This window comes from Rhinoderma darwinii, chromosome 5, assembly GCF_050947455.1.
Source record: "Rhinoderma darwinii isolate aRhiDar2 chromosome 5, aRhiDar2.hap1, whole genome shotgun sequence".
In the NCBI taxonomy this organism is placed as follows: domain Eukaryota; kingdom Metazoa; phylum Chordata; class Amphibia; order Anura; family Rhinodermatidae; genus Rhinoderma; species Rhinoderma darwinii.
Genome location: NC_134691.1, coordinates 177,115,081 through 177,137,412, shown reverse-complemented (window position 1 = coordinate 177,137,412; position 22,332 = coordinate 177,115,081). Strand labels below are relative to the sequence as shown.

General features: G+C 37.3%; 1 protein-coding gene across 1 annotated transcript in view; it reads right to left on the bottom strand.

Annotated features, from left to right (window-relative positions):
• The window catches only part of CDH18 (cadherin 18), a 523,245-nt gene that overhangs the window by 153,062 nt on the left and 347,851 nt on the right, over positions 1-22,332 (bottom strand). Inside the window, exon 5 of the mRNA XM_075826752.1 lies at positions 1,664-1,831. Coding sequence (XP_075682867.1) covers positions 1,664-1,831 — 168 coding nt within the window. The remainder of the gene's footprint in view (positions 1-1,663; positions 1,832-22,332) is intronic.

Below are 22,332 nucleotides of genomic sequence, written 5' to 3'. Positions count from 1 at the left end.
TATATTTCTATTAGCTTATTATTCTTTTTTCCAATCATAAACAAAAAATTGATTCAAATTGTCATTCAATATATATATATATATATATATATATATATATATATATATATATATATATGTTTAGCTTTCACAGATTGCAGTTTTGTATCACTTTTTTTTTTTTGCAAGTAATGAGACAAGAATAACAATGTGTCAGAAATGTTGTTTCCACTGGGTTAAGTGTCACCACACTGTGATAAAACACATGTGAGTGTACGGTACTTCCATTGTTAAAACAGCACAAATGTAATCTCAAGAGCTTGATATACAGTAGATTCAAACGGCAAGTAAAGTCTATGTTAGACTTGTTTTATGAAGTACTGTAACTACAGTTATTCAGCAATGCAAGATAATATCCATAAATACAAAATAATGTGTTAATGGAAATCTGACCTATTAAAATATGACATATCAACATGGTCAATGAGTAAGCTGGTAGAATGCACAGGCTGGTTATAGCCAAAATGTTGGATCAATTAAGGTTACATACCATATTCTCCTCAGTGCTAATGAGAATAATATATTTGACATACACAAATCATTTTTTTTTGTTTGTTTTTTTGCCACATAATCAATTTTCTCTGAACATTTTATAGAGTCAGGGATTTTTTATTCCAATTTGGCTTATCAGTATTTAGCCCCTCTAGACAATATAAATGTCATTGAGCCTGCATATGAATAATGACTATACCAAATAAGGGTTTCTACCTCATAAACATGAGTAACATTTGACATCATATAATTTTGGTAACATCAAAAACCTTAAAATTCATATAACACAATGTTTATCTCGTACTTTCATCACTATTTATGGAAAGAGATTGGACTATTACAAAAATGTAATCAAAAAATATATACATTCAGTTATTAGACATGGTAGACATCAGTTCACAAAGTTAGAGATTCTCCACCATCAATGAAGTATAAGATTATTAACAATTCCTTCCTAAACCCTATTGGAGTTTCACTGTCCAAAATATATCTCAGATATGGGATTGGGCGAAAAAGAGCTATCCATCAAACTAACTATCCATTCATCTTTTTATCCCCCACTCCTTACATGAAAACTGATAAACTGTATAATGCCTAGTGTAGGGCCTAGAAGGCTGGTTTATGATACAAGGATTCTTTTTTTTTTTTGGTGTTCTTTGAATCTCTGTGCCATGCAATGATGCCTCTAGCCCAGCTCTAAACATAACACAGGGTAACTGTTTTGACTGAAGTGTTTCTTTCTAGTACACCTGGCATGAGACAAGTTTATTTTTTATTCTATACCATGGATATAGTAGCATTAACAAAGCATGCACTACGAGGACTCATTATACATGTCACTAAACTGGAGACTGAGAAGACACTCAAAGAAAGGACTTCCCTCATGTGGCATCAGCTTTCTGTCCACTGGTAGGCAATATTAGTATTCACTAGGTTTACCCTTTAGGGCCATCTTATTGGTTTAAGAATAGTTTACTTTATAATTATACACCTTGACATCTAGATAAATTTAGATAAAAATGTTAGCTGTTTTTTTTTTAAGTCCTGAGAGAACACAACACATAAAGTTATGCCTTGACATTATGTAAATAGTATGATTTTTAAGAAAAAGAAAGAAAAAGGACCTTCATACTTTGAGGAAATCTTGGTGGATTATCATTGACATCAATAAGTGTAACATTGATAGTAGTTGACCCAGAGAGTCCTCCAACTTGACCCGCCATATCCTTTGCTTGAATAACAACAGAATAATGTTCTCGGGCTTCCCTGTCCATGTTTGGTAGTGCTGTCCTAATAACTCCTACAAAACAAAAGAGTTAAATACATTAACATTTCAATACATTCATAGAATTAAAGCACACGCACACACACATACTCACACACATATATATATATATATATATATATATTTATTAGTTAAGATGTGATTGAAGTGTAGACTTCCAGCTTTCATTCTAAGGGTTTAACAAAAATATTGCATTAACCGTTTAGAAATTGAAGCCATTTTTTACATAGTCCCTCCATTTTACAGGCTGAAAAGTAATTGGACAGGCGACTGATAAGCAGTTTTCATCATCAGGTGAGGCCTGATTATTGGTTACTTCTATAACATATTAAGGTCTGGTGTTGGTGTTGAACTTTATGGAAAAAAATCATAAATTTGCATAATTCTTAAAAAAATGAAAATTGCTAAATTGGCGAACACAGCAACGCTAAAAGGTCTGGAAGACCACAGAAGACAACAAGAAGACCACAGAAGACAACTAACACTGATAATCACAGAATTTAGTGTGCAAACTAGTTTGTTCTAGACCAGTTTAAATACTGCATATTTTAATGTTCTTCATCATTGCAGCTTCTGTCTTTATTATTATCATTATTATTTGAGGTCCGATTAGTTTTGACTTATGGTCCCCATATTAACCACAATGTCCTGTCATTTGTTTCATTTTTTCGTTTCTTCAAGTTTATAATTTCTGTTATTGTTAGCGTTATCCACCCATCTTTTTGATTATTGTCCTCATTCTATTTTCTCTTCAACATGTTCATGCTTAATTTCTCCTAGGGAAGAATATCTCTGCACACATGCAGTCTGACTGAACCTGTTCTAAAGGAGCTGTAGACGATCCGTGCACTGCCGTACAGTCTCCGTGCTCTGGGCTCTGCCGTGCATGAGAACTTAGACTAGGTTAACACAGGTGTTTTGTTTTTTTTGCTATTAAGACGTAATGCCTATAAAAAAAACTATGGCAGTTTCTAAAGTTTTATATTTGATTATATGATGTTTTTATTGACGTTTTTAAATAATACCATGTTGATGTTTTTAAAAATATCATAAGAAAATGTCATACCCAATCACAAAAAAGCAAAAGATTTTGCTATGTGCATATAGATATTTAGATGTTTGACTGCATAATTTTTGGGTTTGAAAAACACCCAAAATGACACTGCAAAAAGAGCTGTAAAAAACGCACCTAAATAAATGCACCTAATCAAGCCTAAAAATGAGTGATTATATAATATGGGAAGATAAAAATTCTGACAACACAAATCTGCTCAATTACATCACAAGATCAGAAGCAGAGGAATGTATATCAGTATGGTTTTGTTATATATTCTGTCTTAGGGCATGACCACACATGGCGGAATTCCTCCGCAACTGTCCGCATCAATGCCGCACCTAATCCGGGTTGCGGATTACGGCTGCGGATCTGCACAAAATGTGCAGTACATTGATGCGGACTGGCCGCTGCGGACTGCAGGAAAAGTGCTTCTCTTCTCCCTATCAGTGCAGGATAGAGAGAAGGGACAGCACTTTCCCTAGTGATAGTAAAAGAAATTCATACTTACCGCCCGTTGTCTTTATGACGCGTCCCTCCTTCGGCATCCAGCCCGACCTCCCTGGATGACGCGGCAGTCCATGTGACCGCTGCAGCCTGTGCTTGGCCTGTGATTGGCTGCAGCCGTCACTTACACTGAAACGTCATCCTGGGAGGCTGGACTGGAGACAGACGCAGGGAGTTCTCGGTAAGTACGAACTTCATTTTTTTTTACAGATACATGTATATTGTGATCGGTAGTCACTGTCCCGGGTGCAGAAACAGTTACTGCCGATCGCTTAACTCTTTCAGCACCCTGGACAGTGACTATTTACTGACGTCTCCTAGCAACGCTCCCGTCATTACGGGAGCCCCATTGACTTCCTCAGTCTGGCTGTAGACCTAGAAATACATAGGTCCAGCCAGAATGAAGAAATGTCAAGTTAAAAAAGCAAGACGCATCCGCAGCACACATGACATGTGCATGACAGCTGCGGACTTCATTGCGGAACTTAGAATCTCCATTGAAGTCAATGGAGAAATTCCGCCATGAGTCCGCCACTGCTCCGCAACAGACAGAGCATGCTGCGGACACCAAATTCCGCTCCGCAGCCTATGCTCCGCAGCGGAATTGTACGCATCGTGTAAACGAACACTGCTAAATTAAAGTGAAAGTCAATGGAGAAACGGCTCCGCTGCGGAATAACGCTGCGGAGTGTCCGCAGCGGAATTTAAGTGAAATTCCGCCATGTGTGAACCCGCCCTTAATGTTTACTCATTATGTTAATGAGACACTCACTATATATGGTTCACACATTGCTTGTATCACTATGCTTGATAAAGGTCCTATAGCAGGACGGAAACGTTGCAGCTTGTGCTGGCTTAATAAACCACCATTTTTTTCACTAACACGGAGTGCTGTGGGATTTTCTTCAAAACATATATATACATCAACATTGAAATTGCAACACCAAGAAGGGCAAGCCGTAATGTTATGCAAATCGAGGAAGTAGCAGATATTGCAAAGCTCTGCAAATGATCACATTTTCAAGCACATAGCTCCAATCTGTGGCATGTGGGAAGGACAAAAAAGCCAGATTGAAAGCAAAGTTTTTAGCCACATGAAACCTCAAAAATCAGATCAAGTGGTGTGGGATGATTGTGCGATGCCTACTGTTCATTGACGTGCCAGTTATCGCTACTTGTCTCAAACTGAGAGGGACAGAATACTTGAACTGAGAGACCTTGGTTTATCACTCCGACAGATCGCTACACGCCCTAGACTGAGATGTCAGCACTGTTCAACGTTGTGTGTCCTGGAGGTTGGGAGAACAACGAACGGGAATGATAGCAAGGATGGATCGTCTGATTGGAAAAATAGTGCGTAGTAATCCATTCTGTACTGCAAGTGAAATTGGACGTCACAACCCAAGCCTAGGGCGTCAACCAGTGTCGACACAAACCATCAGAAGGCGTTTGCACGACATTGGGCTCTGAGCCAGACGACCAGCTACAGGTGTTCTATTGACCACACACCACGTGCGGACACTCGACCAGTGTCCCAAATAACCAGCACACTCCAAAATACGAGACAGCACTCCAGTTGTAGTGAAAAATAGGATCACTTTAATCACCCCTTGTGACATTTCAGCCCTACTCCATGGGGCCTTTCTCAAGCAATGAGAAATTGCTTGAGAAAGGCCCCATGGAGTAGGGCTGAAACGTCACAAAGGGTGATTAAAGTGATCCTATTTTTCACTACAACTGGAGTGCTGTCTCGTATTTTGGAGTGTGATATATATATATATATATATATATATATATATATATATATATATATAAACAAAATAGGCTAAGAAAGCCACACTACAGAAAACAAAAAATTCATTCACCAAGCAACACCACAACGTTTCACCCTGTCTATGAGGGCTTTTTCACAGAAAGGGTGAAAAGTTGTGGTGTTGCTCGGTGAATACATTTCTCATTTTGTGGAGTGCTGCTTCCTTGCCCTATTTTGTTTATGACTGTGAGGAATAAGGGTCATTCCTCTGAAGCTTGCACCAACCGTGAGGTATTTCCTGCTGCTGTGCTGCACCATCTTTTTTTATATATATCTCTACTGCTGTAGAAAAACAATTTCCATTTAAATTAAACTTGTAGATGTATTTATGCCTCTTTTTTCAGATGTAGATTCTAGTTTTGTAAAATATAAAATAGTGCTTTTAATACAGCTTAATATCAAGTTGTTTAGTAGAGAAAAAAATCTAAAAATATATTACACTCAAAAGAACGTAAAACAGCTATTTACCACAAAACATGTTCCATTCAAGAGTTTGGTAAATTCTGAATACAAAAAGGGATTACTTTTTCAGTATTAAATAGGCTATTTCTAAGAAGGTTTTCTGCCTTACTAATTATTTCTTAGCAATTAGGAACTGCAGAGACAAATCCTTAAGCTCTTGGCCCCAATGCAAAATCTGTGAGCAAGTCCCCACCTACTATGTGCCATTCATAATATTGCTGTTTCCTTACGTGGCAAGGAGGTATTTGGTCCTCCCCAGGAACCAGATGAATACCTTCCACTTTTGTCATAACATGGGATCAACGGAACCCTATGGATATGTATGTTGTATGCATCTGAGAGATTTCCCTGCGCATAAGTCGACTGTACACTGCAAACACAATGTGAATAGAGCCTTAGGCTGAAACCACACATACATTTTATGGGGCAGTTTTATTGCAATAAAGTTTCCGTTTCTTTTGCGTAAACAATAGCATAGTCACCTACGCTATTGTTTCCGCTAAAAAAAGGAAACCTTTACGGAACGGAAACAAACGGAAACCAACTGCAACGGAAGCATTACCATTGAAATCAATAGTAATGCATATGGAAGCTATGGTTTCCGTTTGGCTTTTCAATCATCGGTTCCTCCGTTGGAAGGGTCGAACAAAACCGATGAACGGAAGCCCGACACTGATGTGAACAGGCCCCTTCACACTTTACACTTTTTTCTGCGTTTTAAAATGCATGTAAAAAATGCCATGTATTTCAAGCGTTTTTTTAAGGCAGTTTTTACATGCATTTTTATTGTGTCATTTTAGACATATATTTTTCATGGCATTTTTGACATTCTATGAAGAAAAACGCCAGATAAACACCATATCTAGAACATGCTGAATTTGATAAAAATGCAACTGACTGAAAAATGCTACCAAATTGCCCAAAAACAAAAATGTTTTGTATGTAGAATTTGTCATATTTCATTATTGACTTTAAAATAACATCTAGCTGCAGTGGTTTTCTCCCCAAAAAAATTAATGGAATGGAAAACAATATATTTTGATTATTCAGACACGGCGATACCACTAATGCTTATTTATTTATTTTTCTACATTATTTTATTTAAAAAATGGGAATAGGTATTTATTTGTTTTATTTTTCACACTATTTTTTGTACAGTGTTAAAAATTTTATTAAAGTTGGAGGATAAAAGGAGAACAAGAAGAAACATGGCAGACCGGGTTCCCCTTCTCACCCATAAAGACAAAGTTACATCATGATGGGTTAGGGGTTAAAAAAATGCATGTACAAAAACACGTTGTTTAAAAAAAAAATATTTAAAATGCAATACAAAAGCTTAAAACTATAGATAACATCAGGCATTTTGTAGGTGTTTTTTTTTATGCGATTATAGATGGGAAAAAAAAGCTGTCGGAACCCTGCCTTATATTTTATCCATTCACATTGATCAAACAAACAGCTGAGGTGCTTTTAAGACACTTTTGTGTATTGAATTTAAAGTGGTGTGACTGAAATGTGGCTTGGTTGTCTTATTTGTGCAACCCATTAATAATTTTCTAGTGATAGAATTTTGAGCAAAACCTTCTACCTGCACATTAGGAACCAAAACGTTCTCCAAACTCACAGACCCACAGACAGGAACTGATAAATTTATTGATAAAACAGAGCTGTCCTTTTCGGCCCTGGCTAGACAATAGTCCGGTGGGGCAAATACATAAATAAAAATGAACTATTCCAAATTTGAAGATTTTAGGGAATAGACAAAACTTATGAGGTAAGTTCCTTTAAAAAAATATATACTAATACAGAAAAAAAATAGGCTAGTAGAGAAAATTGAGAACAAGCAAAGGATGAAAAAAGAGGATGAAGAAAAATGCCCAATTTGTGTTTCCAAACGACATTCAATAAAAATACAAACTAAGTCAAAGACATTTTTAGAAAGCATTGGAATATCCTGAAAGCATTGGAATATCTTGGAGAAGATCATTCCAGCGGAGAATGTTTTTTTTGTTTAGAAAACTGCAAATATTAAACATTTGGTAGTCCACAGTTTTTTACCACTTAAAAGGGGAATACATAAATCATACAACTAAAAATCAGTTTATAAGATATGGCTTCTGCAAGGGATGCCGTAATATCGGGAGGGAGAAGATTGCTTATTTTAAGTCTAATTTTCTGGGGAGGAAATTTAGGATTAATAGGGACATAACGTGAGCATGAGGGTGTCATCTTCGGACTGGAGTGCCCATGTGGTTTCCAGTACGTGGGTATAAAATAAAAAACAAGAGCGGGAGAACATTTGTATAATATACTTACTGGTTTCAAATCCCATAGTGTCTCTGCACAAATCATGGTTGTTCCCACAAGAGACTTATATTTTGGGGTATTGAATTAATGAGGTACTCATGGAGCAGGACTAATAAGGAAAAGGAAATACGCAAAAAGGAAATAAAATGGATTTACAATATGAGCACAATTACCCCAAGAAGATTAAATATAGATTTTGAAATTAATGAGGACCTGTCATGGGTCCTGCATCACTGTCACACTGTCCAATCAGAGCGGGTCTTGTGCATCAATGTGAGGTTGTCTGCTCTGATTGGACAGTGTCACAGTGATGCCTACTGAGAAGAGTTGAGGTCTCCTCCTCTCTGTACCTTTACTCAAATTAGAATATTAGGTGCAATGTGGAGCAAGGGCCGTAGAAGGACAATGGGAAGGCCCAAAAAAAATAAAAATTACAGCGCTGGAATCGAGATGACACCAGGAATAAGGGGAAGTATGTGGTTTAAAGAAAAAACAAACAAACATGACAGGTCCTTTATAAGCCATTTTTATTAGTATAGGTCACGTATATTCACTTTTATGATATTAAGCAGTATAGGGAATTAAATATGCACTTTACTGTATTAACTTTCACTAGACATAGGTTAAAAGACTAAAACAGTCATATAATGCACTTTTATAAGGATACTTACAAGAGACCTAATAGACACATAATTTGTTTGACTGTTATAGTTATATAATACTCGGAGTATGCACTTTTATATGCACTTTGTCATCTGAAATGGTTTTTTTCAGGAAGGGTATACAAATAGGTGTACACACATTTAAGTTTTTAAAGAATAAGTGGTAGATATTATGGGTAATAGCCAATTCTCCCTCATGTTTGAAATATAAAGTTATGAACACAAACTAAAATAGACGTACAAGTATTCCTCTAGTGTATGTTATAAGGCTATGAATACAAACGGAAGCAGGAACTGTCAAAAGTTCTTGTTCTACCAGGTTTTTCGCAAATGGGAATGGGAGGGATGAACTGTAGTTGCTATCAGCCCAAATAAATAAATTAACCCATAGTAAAAGCAGATATGCAGATATAAGTCCTGTGAATAGAATTCATGTGTTGGTATTTTTATCAATGAAAAAAAGTTCGGAGCCGGGTCTGTTTGGACTGCGGGAAACAGAGATAGAAGGTGTTTAAATAGCTGATTTCCATAGGGATTGTTACTTAGATATGAAATTGTTTTTATTAGGTGAAAAAACGCAAAATGGAGTACATGTTTGTTCACATAAATGCATATTGACATTGTTATATATATATTATATATATATATATATATATATATAAATATATTCATATATATATGTATATATATATACTGTATGTATATATATATTTGTATGCATAAATATAGAAGTTGTTTTATATGTGAGGAATATATCATGATTGCGTTTTATTATATGTAAAATTGAAGTTTGTATATAGCTTTTGGATATGAATTAACCTCTGTGGCGTCATGGTGCATTCCCCCGGAAGAAGCACGTATAGACAAAACTCGGGTCGTGCGGTTTGTAAATTGTTTCCACATGATTTAAAAAATTCCTACATGCTGTTTTTAAACTTTTACATTTTGAGTATAAATAAATCCCACTAAGGATTCTTGCATGCTGCCTGGATATGGTTGCACTATGTCCGTTTCTTTCTTTCTTTTGCTAATACAGTGATTCAAAGGATATAGGATTTCAGTGGGGAGGAATCCTATTTCAGACTGCAGAGACTGTCATCTAAAGCTGGAGCAAGAGGAGGCAATCAGTTATAACCTTTCTCTTCCCCTAGAACTGGTATAGCGCAACTGTTACATTTTTATTATCTGTGACTCTTGAGAAATCTGATCTTTTCTTGTGACAATAGCTGTTTCTGGTCGTGTTTGTGTATCAGTGGGCAGATAACCTATTTCATATTGTCTTGCACCTGTTTTGTAATAGGAAAAGTAAAAAAAATGAAACATTTTAATAAATTATTGGATTTTAGTCTACTAGTAAATCATTGTACCTTTCAATTCTCTTAAATAATTTTAAGCAATTTATAACATGGGTCACTCGTGAATAATTGTGATGATACTCTCCCAATGTAGAATGACAAAGGATGACCCCAGACAACTTTTATGCAGAAGTCCAGTTCATTGAGGTTTTCCAGCTATGTCCTTATACTCTGATTGCCTAAGATACATGGTGGTCAGAAAATCACCCATTTCTAAGAAGTTTGCAGAGAAAAAGTGGATGATCTACCTCCATAGGAGCCGCAGGAGGGTGGACTTAGCATGCTGTCTGCCATTCATAAGCTTTCCTGCTTTGAATAACCTTAACTACAGCCCATTATTATGCTCAAAATATTTTGGTAGAGAAAATGTTCTCCAAATCTTATCAATACCCCAAGTGTCTGTAATAAGGGCAAGGAGATATTCCCTGACCCAGGCTTAAGGTACCTCTCCAGCTTTTAGGAAGGGAGAACTCGTTTTTTGAGTCAGGGGTCAAGCCCCTATGATGGTGTTAGTACGAGTCATCAGACCCGTGGTAAAATGTAGACCCATGCAAACGTATTACATTAGTGTAAAACTGGCCTATGACTCAAGGCTCCAGGGGATGCTGTGTTTAGACATAGAGTAGATCAGAGCTCTATGCTTTCTTATTCCAACTTTCCGAAAAGGAACCTGGAGCCTGGGTTACGGAAAAATACATCACTTAGATTTGAGCTGCTGCTCTGAGAAGTTACAGTCTGTCAGACAGGAGTAGACACGTGGTAGTAATCCCAATACAAGGGCTTATGATGTCTCTGTGCTCTGTTGCAGGGTCTGATGGTAAGATTTTGCCGTAGTTTACGTGATTTTTGTGTAACTTAGTGCTTAGATGAGCAGGTGTTTATTTTTGTTTTACTGCAAGAAAGCTATACCCTGTACTGCTGAATAGTCATACTGCAAAATAAAGACATGGCAACCTGTGTTAAATATCTCATCTCCTTGCACACAAAAAAACGCTGTGCTCAGGCCATTTGTTGCTAATCCCTCCCAGTACATATACCTTTGAAGTTCTTATTTGGCAGCGTTATTACTATTTGGCCTTAGAGAGTATTTTCATTTGATTATCTCCTGCATACACATATGGCTTTTCTAAAAACCAACTAAAGCAAACCCTTTATTTAAGGCTATAAGTTGCAGGAAATGTATTTTCATGCTCTTCAAAGATGTTATGTTAATCCAACATTTGTTGTATGTGACACAAAGCAAGTATGTTTGTCTTCATTCAGCAATTTATTCTGCAAAGGAAAGCACTAGTCCTTAATCCTACCATGACTTGCGATCCCATGATCACAAGGAAAGCCTACAAACTATTGAAGAATTATAACAATGTTAAAATATTAATAAAAATCGAAAAAAATAAATTAAATAAAAATACTAGATAAATGTGATGGAAAAATTATTAAAGTGTGGGGTATGTTGCTTTCCCTTATGAATAGAGCACCAAAGAATTCTGTATTGCTATACACAAAATGCATTAACCCACATCAGTTCTAATTCTCAGTGAGGGATTTAATATCATTTTCAGGAATTCCACACACATCTGCTAAGTTGAAAGCTAGCCAACTAAACTATCAATATATTTTTGGAGTTTGGGAGGAATCTAGAGTGCCCAGATTAAACTTATGCAAGCAGAAGAATATACTAAGTACAGTACATAATATTTGAACTCAGAGGTTAATAGATAAACTGGGCAAAGAGTGCATTTTACTGGAAAATGGTTGAATGGCGCTAAAAAAAATGACATTTTGGAGTTTTAATTTGGGAACGTGGCTGCAGATGTGATACCAACAGCTCATGACAACTGTGCTCACTAGATGAACAGCTGTTGTGAAGGAGCAACTCCTATGGCCTCTTTTACACTGCAGTATTTAACATCAGTGTGTGTTAGGCCGGATTTACACGAGCATATTCGGTCCGTAAAGGACGGAACGTATTTCGGCCGCAAGTCCCGGACCGAACACACTGCGGGGAGCCGGGCTCCTAGCATCATAGTTATGTACGACGCTAAGAGTCCCTGCCTCGCTGCGGGACAACTGTCCCATACTGTAATTATGTTTTTAGTATGGGACAGTAGTTCCTCGGAGAGGCAGGGACTCCTAGCGTCGTACATAACTATGATGCTGAGACTTAGAAACTCCCAGATCATAAAGAAAGTGAAACTGTTAATGCAAGTAAATTAGAAAGTTAATTTATGTTTAATAATATGACCACTTACGGCCAGTGCTAAACAAAAAATACTTATTACCCCTTTAGATAATTATAGAGTCTAAATATAATAGTCAAAGTATTCCTGAAATGAATTGTTCTGCTTTTATTGAAGAAAATAAACTATAAATGTTTTGTTTATTCAACAATTTAACATTATTTTGTTATTGCTTTCCTATTTTTTTTTTTTTTAATTCTACAATAATGAAGTATTGAACACATTTTTAAATATTCTGGTCTTTCTCTTGTAAGTTAGGTGCCTCAAATTCATTTATGCATATTCTTGTTTCACTATTAACCCCTTCCCATTGCAGCCACTTTTGGACTAAATGACAGAGCCCGATTTTTAAAATCTGACATGTGTCGCTTAAAGTGGTAATAGCTTTGGAATGCTTATACCTATCCAAGTGATTCTAAGATTATTTTCTCATGACAAATTGTACTTTATGTCAAGAGTAAAATTTGGTCAGTAAATTCATTGCTTATTTATGAAAAACACCAAAAATTTAGAGAAAATTTGCAAAAATGCAAATTTTTCTGAATCTAAATGTATCTGCTTGTAAGACAGATAGGTATACCACACAAAATAGTTACAAAATAGTTACTAATTAGCATTTGCTATATATCTACTTAATGTTGGCATCATTTTTTTAATGTCCTTTTATTTTTCTAGGATGTTACAAGGCTTAAAAGTTTAGCTGCAATTTCTCACATTTTCAAGAAAATTTCAAAAGGCTATTTTTATAGGGTCCACTTCAGTTCTGAAGTAACTTTAAAGGGCCTATATTTTAGGATACCCCCATAAATCTCCCCATTTTAATATCTGCACCCCTCAAAATATTCAAAACGCCATTTAGAAAGTTTCTTAACCCTTTAGGGGTTTCACAGGAATTGAAGCAAAGTGGCGGTGAAATTTACAAATTTCAGTTTTATTTTGCAGAAATTTTAATGCATTTTTCTCTGTACACATCAAGTGTTAACAGAAAAATACAACTCAACATTTATTGCCCAGATTCTGCAGCTTTTAGAAATATCCAACATGTGGCCCTAGTGTGCTAATGGACTGAAACACAGGCCTCAGTAGTGAAGGAGCACTTGGTGGATTTTGGGGCCTTCCTTTTATTAGATTATCTTAAAGGCATCATATCAAGTTAGAACAGGTCCACATTTTGGAAACTACACTCACAAGGAAGTAATTTAGGGGTGTAATGAGCATTTTGACCCCACAGGTGTTCCATAAATTTTTTTAGAATTGGGCAGTGAAAATTAAATTATTCTTTTTTTCCATTATGAAGTAGCTTTAGCTCAAATTTTTTCTCAATAAATAAAGGAGAAAAACCACCCCAAAATTTGTAAAGCAACTTCTTTTGGGTAGGAAAAAACCCATATGTGGTCATAAACTGCTGTCTGGGCACATGGTAGGGCTCAGAAGGGAAGGAGCACCATTTGACTTTTGGAGTACAGATTTTGCTGGATTGATTCCTGGGTGCCATGTTTTATTTACAGAGCCCCTGAGGTGCCAGTACAGTGAAAAACTCTGAACGTTGACTCCATTTGGTAAACTACACCCCTTTAGTAAATTAGGGGTATAGTGAGCATTTTGAACCCACAAGTTTTTGCTGAAGTTATTAGAAATGGGACGTTTTGATTGCTTGTTATATGCTTATGAAAAATCCTTGACCAAGGTTAAGGCCCAATACTATTCGCAAAATAATAAAGCAGGCAAGTTGTTGGCTAGACATTTAAAAAAGAAGGAGTGCAAAACTAGGATTCCGTATCTTTTTCGTCAATTTTCCCAGTCAAAAATATATGACCCCCAGGATATAGCTAAGGAATTTATGGAATTCTATTCCGACCTATATAATTTAGATCAGAATGGTTCTTTAAGAGACCCTGCGCCTTCTAGTGCCCACTTTCTGAGTAACCTAAGCCTCCCTACTCTCTCCCAACAACAATGGGAGACCCTGAGTTCTCCCATTACAAAGCTAGAAATAGAGGATGTAATTAAGGCCCTACCTATGCAGAAAGCTCCTGGTCCAGATGGACTAACAAATATCTATTATAGAACCTTCCTGGATATTTTGCTCCCACATTTGCATTCTACTTTAGTACATGCTTTTAATGAAGGGTCATTTCCAAGGGAAATGCTTTCAGCAATGATTGTTATGCTCCCGAAACGTGGGAAATCTACTGATGCCCCGCAAAATTTTAGACCGATCTCGTTGTTAAATACGGATGTAAAAATTTATGCAAAAATTTTAGCTAATCGTATGGCACCTTTATTACCCTCATTGATAGGAGGAGATCAGGTGGGCTTTGTGAAGGGCTGACAAATCACGGAATACACCAGGAGGGTTCTTAACATTATGGACTTTGTACAGACAGGGGTGCCCCTTGTCCCCTTTTATATTTGTATTGTCTATAGAACCATTGGCCCAAGCGCTTGGGCCAATGGTTCTATAGACAATACAAATATAAAAGGGGACAAGGGGCACCCCTGTCTGGTTCCATTCATTATATTAAAACTCTCAGATAGTGCTCCATTCACAAAAACCTTTGCAGAGGGTGTAGAGTATAGTGCCCTTATAGCTCTTAATATTCCATCCTGTATTCCTATTTTTTCCAACACCGAGAAGACAAACGACCATCGCACCCGGTCAAATGCCTTCTCCGCGTCATGAGTCACCATTACCGACGCCCTACCTGAACTTTGTACAAAGTCCATAATGTTAAGAACCCTCCTGGTGTATTCCGTGATTTGTCAGCCCTTCACAAAGCCCACCTGATCTCCTCCTATCAATGAGGGTAATAAAGGTGCCATACGATTAGCTAAAATTTTTGCATAAATTAGCAATTAGAGGGGTCTGGATAGGTGATAGACAGCATTGTAATTCGCTATTTGCTGATGATATCTTGCTGACACTGGTGCAGCCGGAGACATCCTTGGAGGTAGCAATGGCGGTAATTAAGGAATTTGGATCTCTCTCCCTATACAAAATTAATGAGCATAAATCCCAAATCTTGCCTTTTAATATCTATGCGGAAGCACTGGCTTCGCTAAAATGTAAATTCCTGATGGATTGGCAGTCACAACATGTGAGGTATCTTGGTATAGAGGTCACTACCTCGGTACAGGATTTATATAAATATAATTACATCCCTTTGTTGAAAACTATAGAACAAGATATGCAATTGTATAATAAATCTGAAATCTCATGGGTGGGTCGTATAGCAGCCTTCAAAAATTTTCATTCTGCCCAAAATTTTGTATATCTTCAGAACCGTCCCTATTCGTCTACCAGCTTCCTTTTTTAATAAAATACATAAAATGTTAAACAACTTCATTAGGAAACCGGGCAAACCTATAATTGCCTCTTCAATCCTTAACAGAGATAAAAAGTTTGGCGGTTTAAGTTTGCCTAACATTTCAGACTATTATTACGCAACTCAAGTATCGTTATTAAGGAATTGGTGGATTGGGGATGTGTCTCAACATTGGATACACATAGATACCTTTTTAGCTCCGGGTCAAAATCTGAGGGCTTTATTGATAGCGGCTTTGACTACAATAGCTTTACCAGCCCGTCTTCCCTATTTTTTGTCTACTTCTCTGTTTTACTGGAAAAAATGTCACTCTGGAAGCGAATCTTCCCAAATTTCTTTGCAGCATGTAATGCCTATTGAGATATTTCACATTGCTCTTCTAGACATGAAACTGGACTCTTGGAAAGAGAGAGGTATAGTATACTTAACGGATCTATTGGATGGCGGGAAGTTAGTCCCGTATTCGGAACTGACACATAAATATGGTATTTCACATAGAGATTTTTATAAGTACTTACGAATTAGACATTTCTTACCTACTATGGATTTGAGCGTACTTTTAGCCAATGCGGACGTATTCCAAATATGGTTAGCTCCATCAGATACCCCGGTCCGCCTTAAACCCCTTTATTCTGTAATTGGCTCTAAATCCTCGTTTGTTAAAACCTCCCCCCTCCTTGCTTGGGAGAGGGACCTAGGCCAGACCTTCGCTGCATCCCAATGGACATACTCCTTGAAATTCCTTGTTTCTACTTTTAAATGTGTAACTCATTATGAAGCCGCTATCAAAACAGCCCTCAGATGGTATTATACACCCGATAAATTGAGCCGTATGTACCCGGGTTCTTCTGATCTTTGCTGGAGGGGTTGTGGGCACAGAGGTACTCTCATACATATAATATGGTCTTGCCCTTGTCTTGCTCCTCTATGGTCATCGATCTTTCAACTGCTTTCCGGGTTGTGCAATAGGGTCATTCCGCTATCACCATCTTTAGCACTTCTTTTTCTCGGAATAAATGAGGTACCTATAGAAAATAGGGTACTTGTGGCACATATCCTTTTGGCTACTAAATTAGGGATAACTAGGTATTGGAAGAGTGTGAACCTTCCCTCTGTTGGGGAAATATATGATATGCTAAATACTACATGTGCTTACGAAAAAATGATGGCATATAAAGATCACAAATACCCGCAGTATGTGGAGACCTGGAAGAATTGGCATCTTTTTCCTCAAAATTATATATCCCCATAATACATGTTTGAAACCGATATATTTAAACCTGAAACTCTCTATTTTTGGTGTTTTGTACATATTCTTTTGCCCTATTTTCAGGGCCTTTTTGTGTGTGTTGACCACATGCAACATGTTTTAATGTATTTTCTCTCTCTGCATGGTTAGTACTTTGTATAAATGTGTGGATGCTTAGAATGATTCTGAGTTGCCAATTTACGACACTATGCTAGTTCTATGTACTAAGTATATTATGTGCTATAATGCGTTTTTGTACAACCATGTGTTTGTGGTTATTGTGTATTATATTTGTAATCTTGAAAAAATTTTCAATAAAAATATTGATGGTAAGAAATGGGACGTGAAAATAAAAAAAATACTATTGTTTCCAATAACATGTAGTTCTAGCTCAAAATTTGTAATTTTCACAAGAACTATAGAAGAAAAGCACCTCAACGTTTGTAAAGCATTTTCTCCAGAGTACAGCAATAACCTACATGCGATCGCAAACCACTGTTTGGATACATGGCAGGGCACAGAAGGGAAGGAGCGCCATTTGGCTTTTTGAGCGCATATTTTGCTAAATTGGTTTCTGTGCACCATGTCCCATTTGCAGAGCTTCCTGAGGTACCAGTACAATATAAATTCTCCAGATGTGACCCCATTTTCGAGACTTTACCTCTCAAGGAATTAAATTAGGGGTGTTCTGAGCATTTTGATCCCACAGGTGTTTTATAGATTTGAAGAAATTAGGCTGTGAAATTTTTTTCTAAAAAGATGTCGTTTTAGCTCAACATTTTTCATTTTTACAAGGACTACAGGAGAAAAGGCACCCCAAAATCTGTTACACAATTTCTCCCTATAAGGCAATACCCCATGTGTGGTAGGAATCTGCTAATTTGACACACAGCAAGGCTCTAAATGGAAGGAGGGCAATTTGGTTTTTGGAGTGGAGATTTTACAAGATTCATTTTCCGACACCATGTTGCATTGAGCTAAGGTACCAGTGCAGTGGACACCCCCCCAAAAAGATCCCATTTTGGAAACTACATCCCTCAAAGAATTTATTTAGAGGTAATGTGGGCATTTTGACCCTGCAAGTGTTTTGCAGAAATTAGTGCACAGTGGATGTTGCAGATTGAAAATTGATATTTTACCACAGATATGCCATTTCAGTGACCAATATGTTGTACCTAGCTTGTACCACTGGAGACACACAGACCTCATAAATTGTTAAGTGGGTACCCCATAGTACAGTAATACCCCATATGTGGTCATTAACTGCTGTTTGGGCACACTGCCAGGCTCAGAAGGACCACCATTTGGCTTATGGAGCACAGGTTTTGCTTGGTAGTAGTTTTGTTTGGGGTTTTACTGGTATTTCATCTTATAATGTGGGGGCGTATGTAATCTGTGCGGAGTACATCAGGGTATATGTAATCTGTGCGGAGTACATGAGATTATATGTAATCTGTGCGGAGTAAATCAAGGTGTATGTAAACTGGGAGGAGTACATCAGGGTATATGTAAGCTGGGCGGAGTGCTTTAGGGCATAATAGGATGATGAAATAATGGGGTGAATGAATAATAAAATTAATAATGCATGGATTATCCATTTATCCATTTATGCAAGGACCAGATTTTTTTGGGGCAGGTGTCACACTGATAAATGGTGTCCATTCTTATACCCTTTTTGGAACACTCGCAGCACTTTTTTGGGGTCCTTACTTTGTTTGCAGTTTGGGAAACTTCGCCCGGAAAGTATTGCCCTGCTACAATAAGGCAGCCTTGCTTCCAGCGGAGATAATGACGGTTTGGGGCAGACGTGCTTTGGCCCTCCCCGGTTCCCAAATTTTAGGGCCTTCATAATTACCTCTTAAAAATGAAGGAATGTTCCCAACTGACCTGCATATCAAGATAGCAAGTAAGCGTTATACAATGTCATCTGTACGATGTGCACGGCCAACTTTATGTAACATTGGACGCAGCTATGTGGTAAATCCGGGCTATTGTACAAAATATCTGCGCTCCAGTATTGCCTAATCTTTGACTTCTTCACTAGCCCTAGAAGAAGCACAAGGCCCTAAAGTTTCCTCATCTCAGCTGCATCTACGGGGTCCACCAGTGGGGTTTAGTAAATGACGTGAGTTTTTTATTGAAAAACTGCTTGACCTAAAAAATTGGTCTGGGCTGTCATTTAGCATCATTGCATTCTGAGAGTTATAACATTTTATATTTCCATTGACGGAGCAGTGTGAGGGCTTAGTTTTTGAAGGACAGGCTGTAATTTTAATTGGTTCCATTTTGGGGTACATGCAATTGTTTTTAGCATTATATATTAAATTTTTTGGGAGACAAGGAAACCGAAAAATAGCAATTCTAGCACTGTTTTGTTTTTTCTTTATTACAGCATTCACCGTGCAGTATAAACAACATATACTTCATTCTTTGGGTCCATATGATTGCAGCGATACCAAATTGATATTGTTTTTTTACGTTTTACTAATTTCCCACAATAAAAATTCTCATTTTTTTAAAAGAAATCATGTTTTAGTGTCGCTATTTTCTGAGACCCATAACTTTTTTATTTTTCAGTTGATATAGCTGGGGGTGGACTTGTTTTTTGCATGACACACTGCAGTTTTAATTTGTACCCTTTTGGGGTACTTGCGACTTTTTGATCACTTTTTATTCCATTATGATTGAGACAAGGTGACAAAAATAAAAATTCTGTCATTTTTTTTTATTACATTTTTTTACGGTGTTCACCGTGCAGTAAAAATAACATGATATTTTTATAGTTCAGGCCATTTTGAATGCGGCAATACCTGTTATGTACCATACACAAGAGAAAAAGCAGAGCTTATTGCCACATTTCTAAAAATATTTTATCGAACACATATAACAAACAATGTATTAAAAACATACATAAGGACAAGACTCCAGTAAGATAGATGGAGCAAATGGTCAAAAATACCGAGTTATACATATATAAATGCTGTGGGCTAAAATTTGTCATTTAATGGTTTTGTATTTAGATGAAGGATGGGTTCCCTTTCCTAGTACCTAATCCCCATACATATTGGATTCTATGGTACAGAGAAGAGGGAGGTGAAGTTAGAATAAAGTAACACACACCCCCTGAGGAAGCACTGGAAGCGAAACATATGATTGCAGCGATACCAAATTGATATTGTTTTTTTTACGTTTTACTAATTTCCCACAATAAAAATTCTCATTTTTTTAAAAAAAATCATGTTTTAGTGTCGCTATTTTCTGAGACCCATAACTTTTTTATTTTTCAGTTGATATAGCTGGGGGTGGACTTGTTTTTTGCATGACACACTGCAGTTTTAATTTGTACCCTTTTGGGGTACTTGCGACTTTTTGATCACCTTTTATTCCATTATGATTGAGACAAGGTGACAAAAATAAAAATTCTGTCATTTTTTTTTATTACATTTTTTTACGGTGTTCACCGTGCAGTAAAAATAACATGATATTTTTATAGTTCAGGCCATTTTGAATGCGGCAATACCTGTTATGTACCATACACAAGAGAAAAAGCAGAGCTTATTGCCACATTTCTAAAAATATTTTATCGAACACATATAACAAACAATGTATTAAAAACATACATAAGGACAAGACTCCAGTAAGATAGATGGAGCAAATGGTCAAAAATACCGAGTTATACATATATAAATGCTGTGGGCTAAAATTTGTCATTTAATGGTTTTGTATTTAGATGAAGGATGGGTTCCCTATTCCTAGTACCTAATCCCCATACATATTGGATTCTATGGTACAGAGAAGAGGGAGGTGAAGTTAGAATAAAGTAACACATACCCCCTGAGGAAGCACTGGAAGCGAAACACGCATTGGGGTCTATGTGGAGGAGCAAGTACTGAGTTACTCTTTTGCTGTTGCTATGGGTAAGGCTAGGGTTATTATGGATTGATGCACTGACACTTTATTCTAACTTCCCCTCCCTCTTCTCTGTACCATAGAATCCAATATGTATGGGGATTATGTACTAGGAATAGGGAACCCATCCTTCATCTAAATACAAAACCATTAAATTACTCATTTTAGCCCACAGCATTTATATATGTATAACTCAGGATTTTTGACCATTTGCTCCATCTATCTTACTGGAGTCTTGTCCATATGTATGTTAATAATACATTGTTTGTTATATGTGTTCAATAGAATATTTTCATTTTTAGAAATTTGGCTATAAACTCTGCTTTTTCTCTTGTGTATGGTTCATGATATGGAGCTGCCTTTGTGGTAAATGATGGGGGGATGTTTTTGTTGCAAACAGTGCCCAGCCCACACTATAACTGCTTTTGGAGTTTATATAGTGATTACAATACCTGTTATGTATAGTTTTTTTTAAATGTTTTCATTTTTTTCTAATTATAAAGGACTTGAACAAGGAAACAAGCTGATTATTGTTTTTATTACATAAAACTTTAATTTATTTATTTTTCTTAAAGGAGTTTTCCGGGGACAAAATATTTTTTAACTAATACTCTATGTAAATATTGAATAAAGTTCCTAATATACAGTCTGTATTAACCCGTTAGTGACCGCCAATACGCCTTTTCACGGTGGCCACGAATGGGCTTTATTCTGATGCATATGCCTTTTCACCGCATTGCATCAGAATAAATAAACAGAGCAGGGAGCTTTTAAATCTCCCTGCTCTCAGCTACCAGAGGTAGCTGAGGGCTGGGGGCATCCCTGCTCAAATGGGTGAGATCGATATAAGTATCGATCTCACCCGTTTAACCCCTCAGATGCAGAACTCAATAGCAAGCGCTGCATCTGAGTTGTTTTGGAAAGAGTGAGGGAGCTCCCTCTCATCCCACCGGCACCCGGCGATAAGTTCGCCGAGTGTCTGTGTCTCGGATGGCAGCAGGGGGCCTAATAAAGTTAATTTAAAAAAATGTGACCCCACTTTTTCCCCTTACAAAATGCTTTAATATTAAAAAAACTAAATAAAGTGTTAAGGATCTGCCAGGCACAGCTTCTGTATCCACGCCCATAGGTAATCAGTCTGCACCTGCTTCTATGTCTGTGAGACTGACTCCATCTTCCACCACTCAGGATGGCAGGCTTAGGAGTGGGAGAGCCTATCACAGCCTGGCCAGACGGAGCTAGCTCCCACCCTCTGTCTATTTATACCTGCCTTTCCTGTTCCTCCTTGCTTGGGATTCTTCCTTGTTGGTTTCCTGGCCCTGCTGCAGCTTCTGAACTACTTGTCCCTGCTTCGTATTGATCCTGGCTTACTGACTACTCTTCTGCTCTGCGTTTGGTACCTCGTACACTCCTGGTTTGACTCGGCTTGTTCACTACTCTCGTGCTCTGCGTTTGGCACCACGTACTCTCCTGGTTTGACTCGGCTCGTTTACTACTCTTGTTGCTCACGGTGTTGCCGTGGGCAACTGCCCCGTTTCCCTTTGTTCTGTGTTTCCTTGTCTGTTGTCTGTCGTGCACTTATTAAGTGTATGGACTGTCGCCCAGTAGTACCCCGTCACCTAGGGCGGGTCG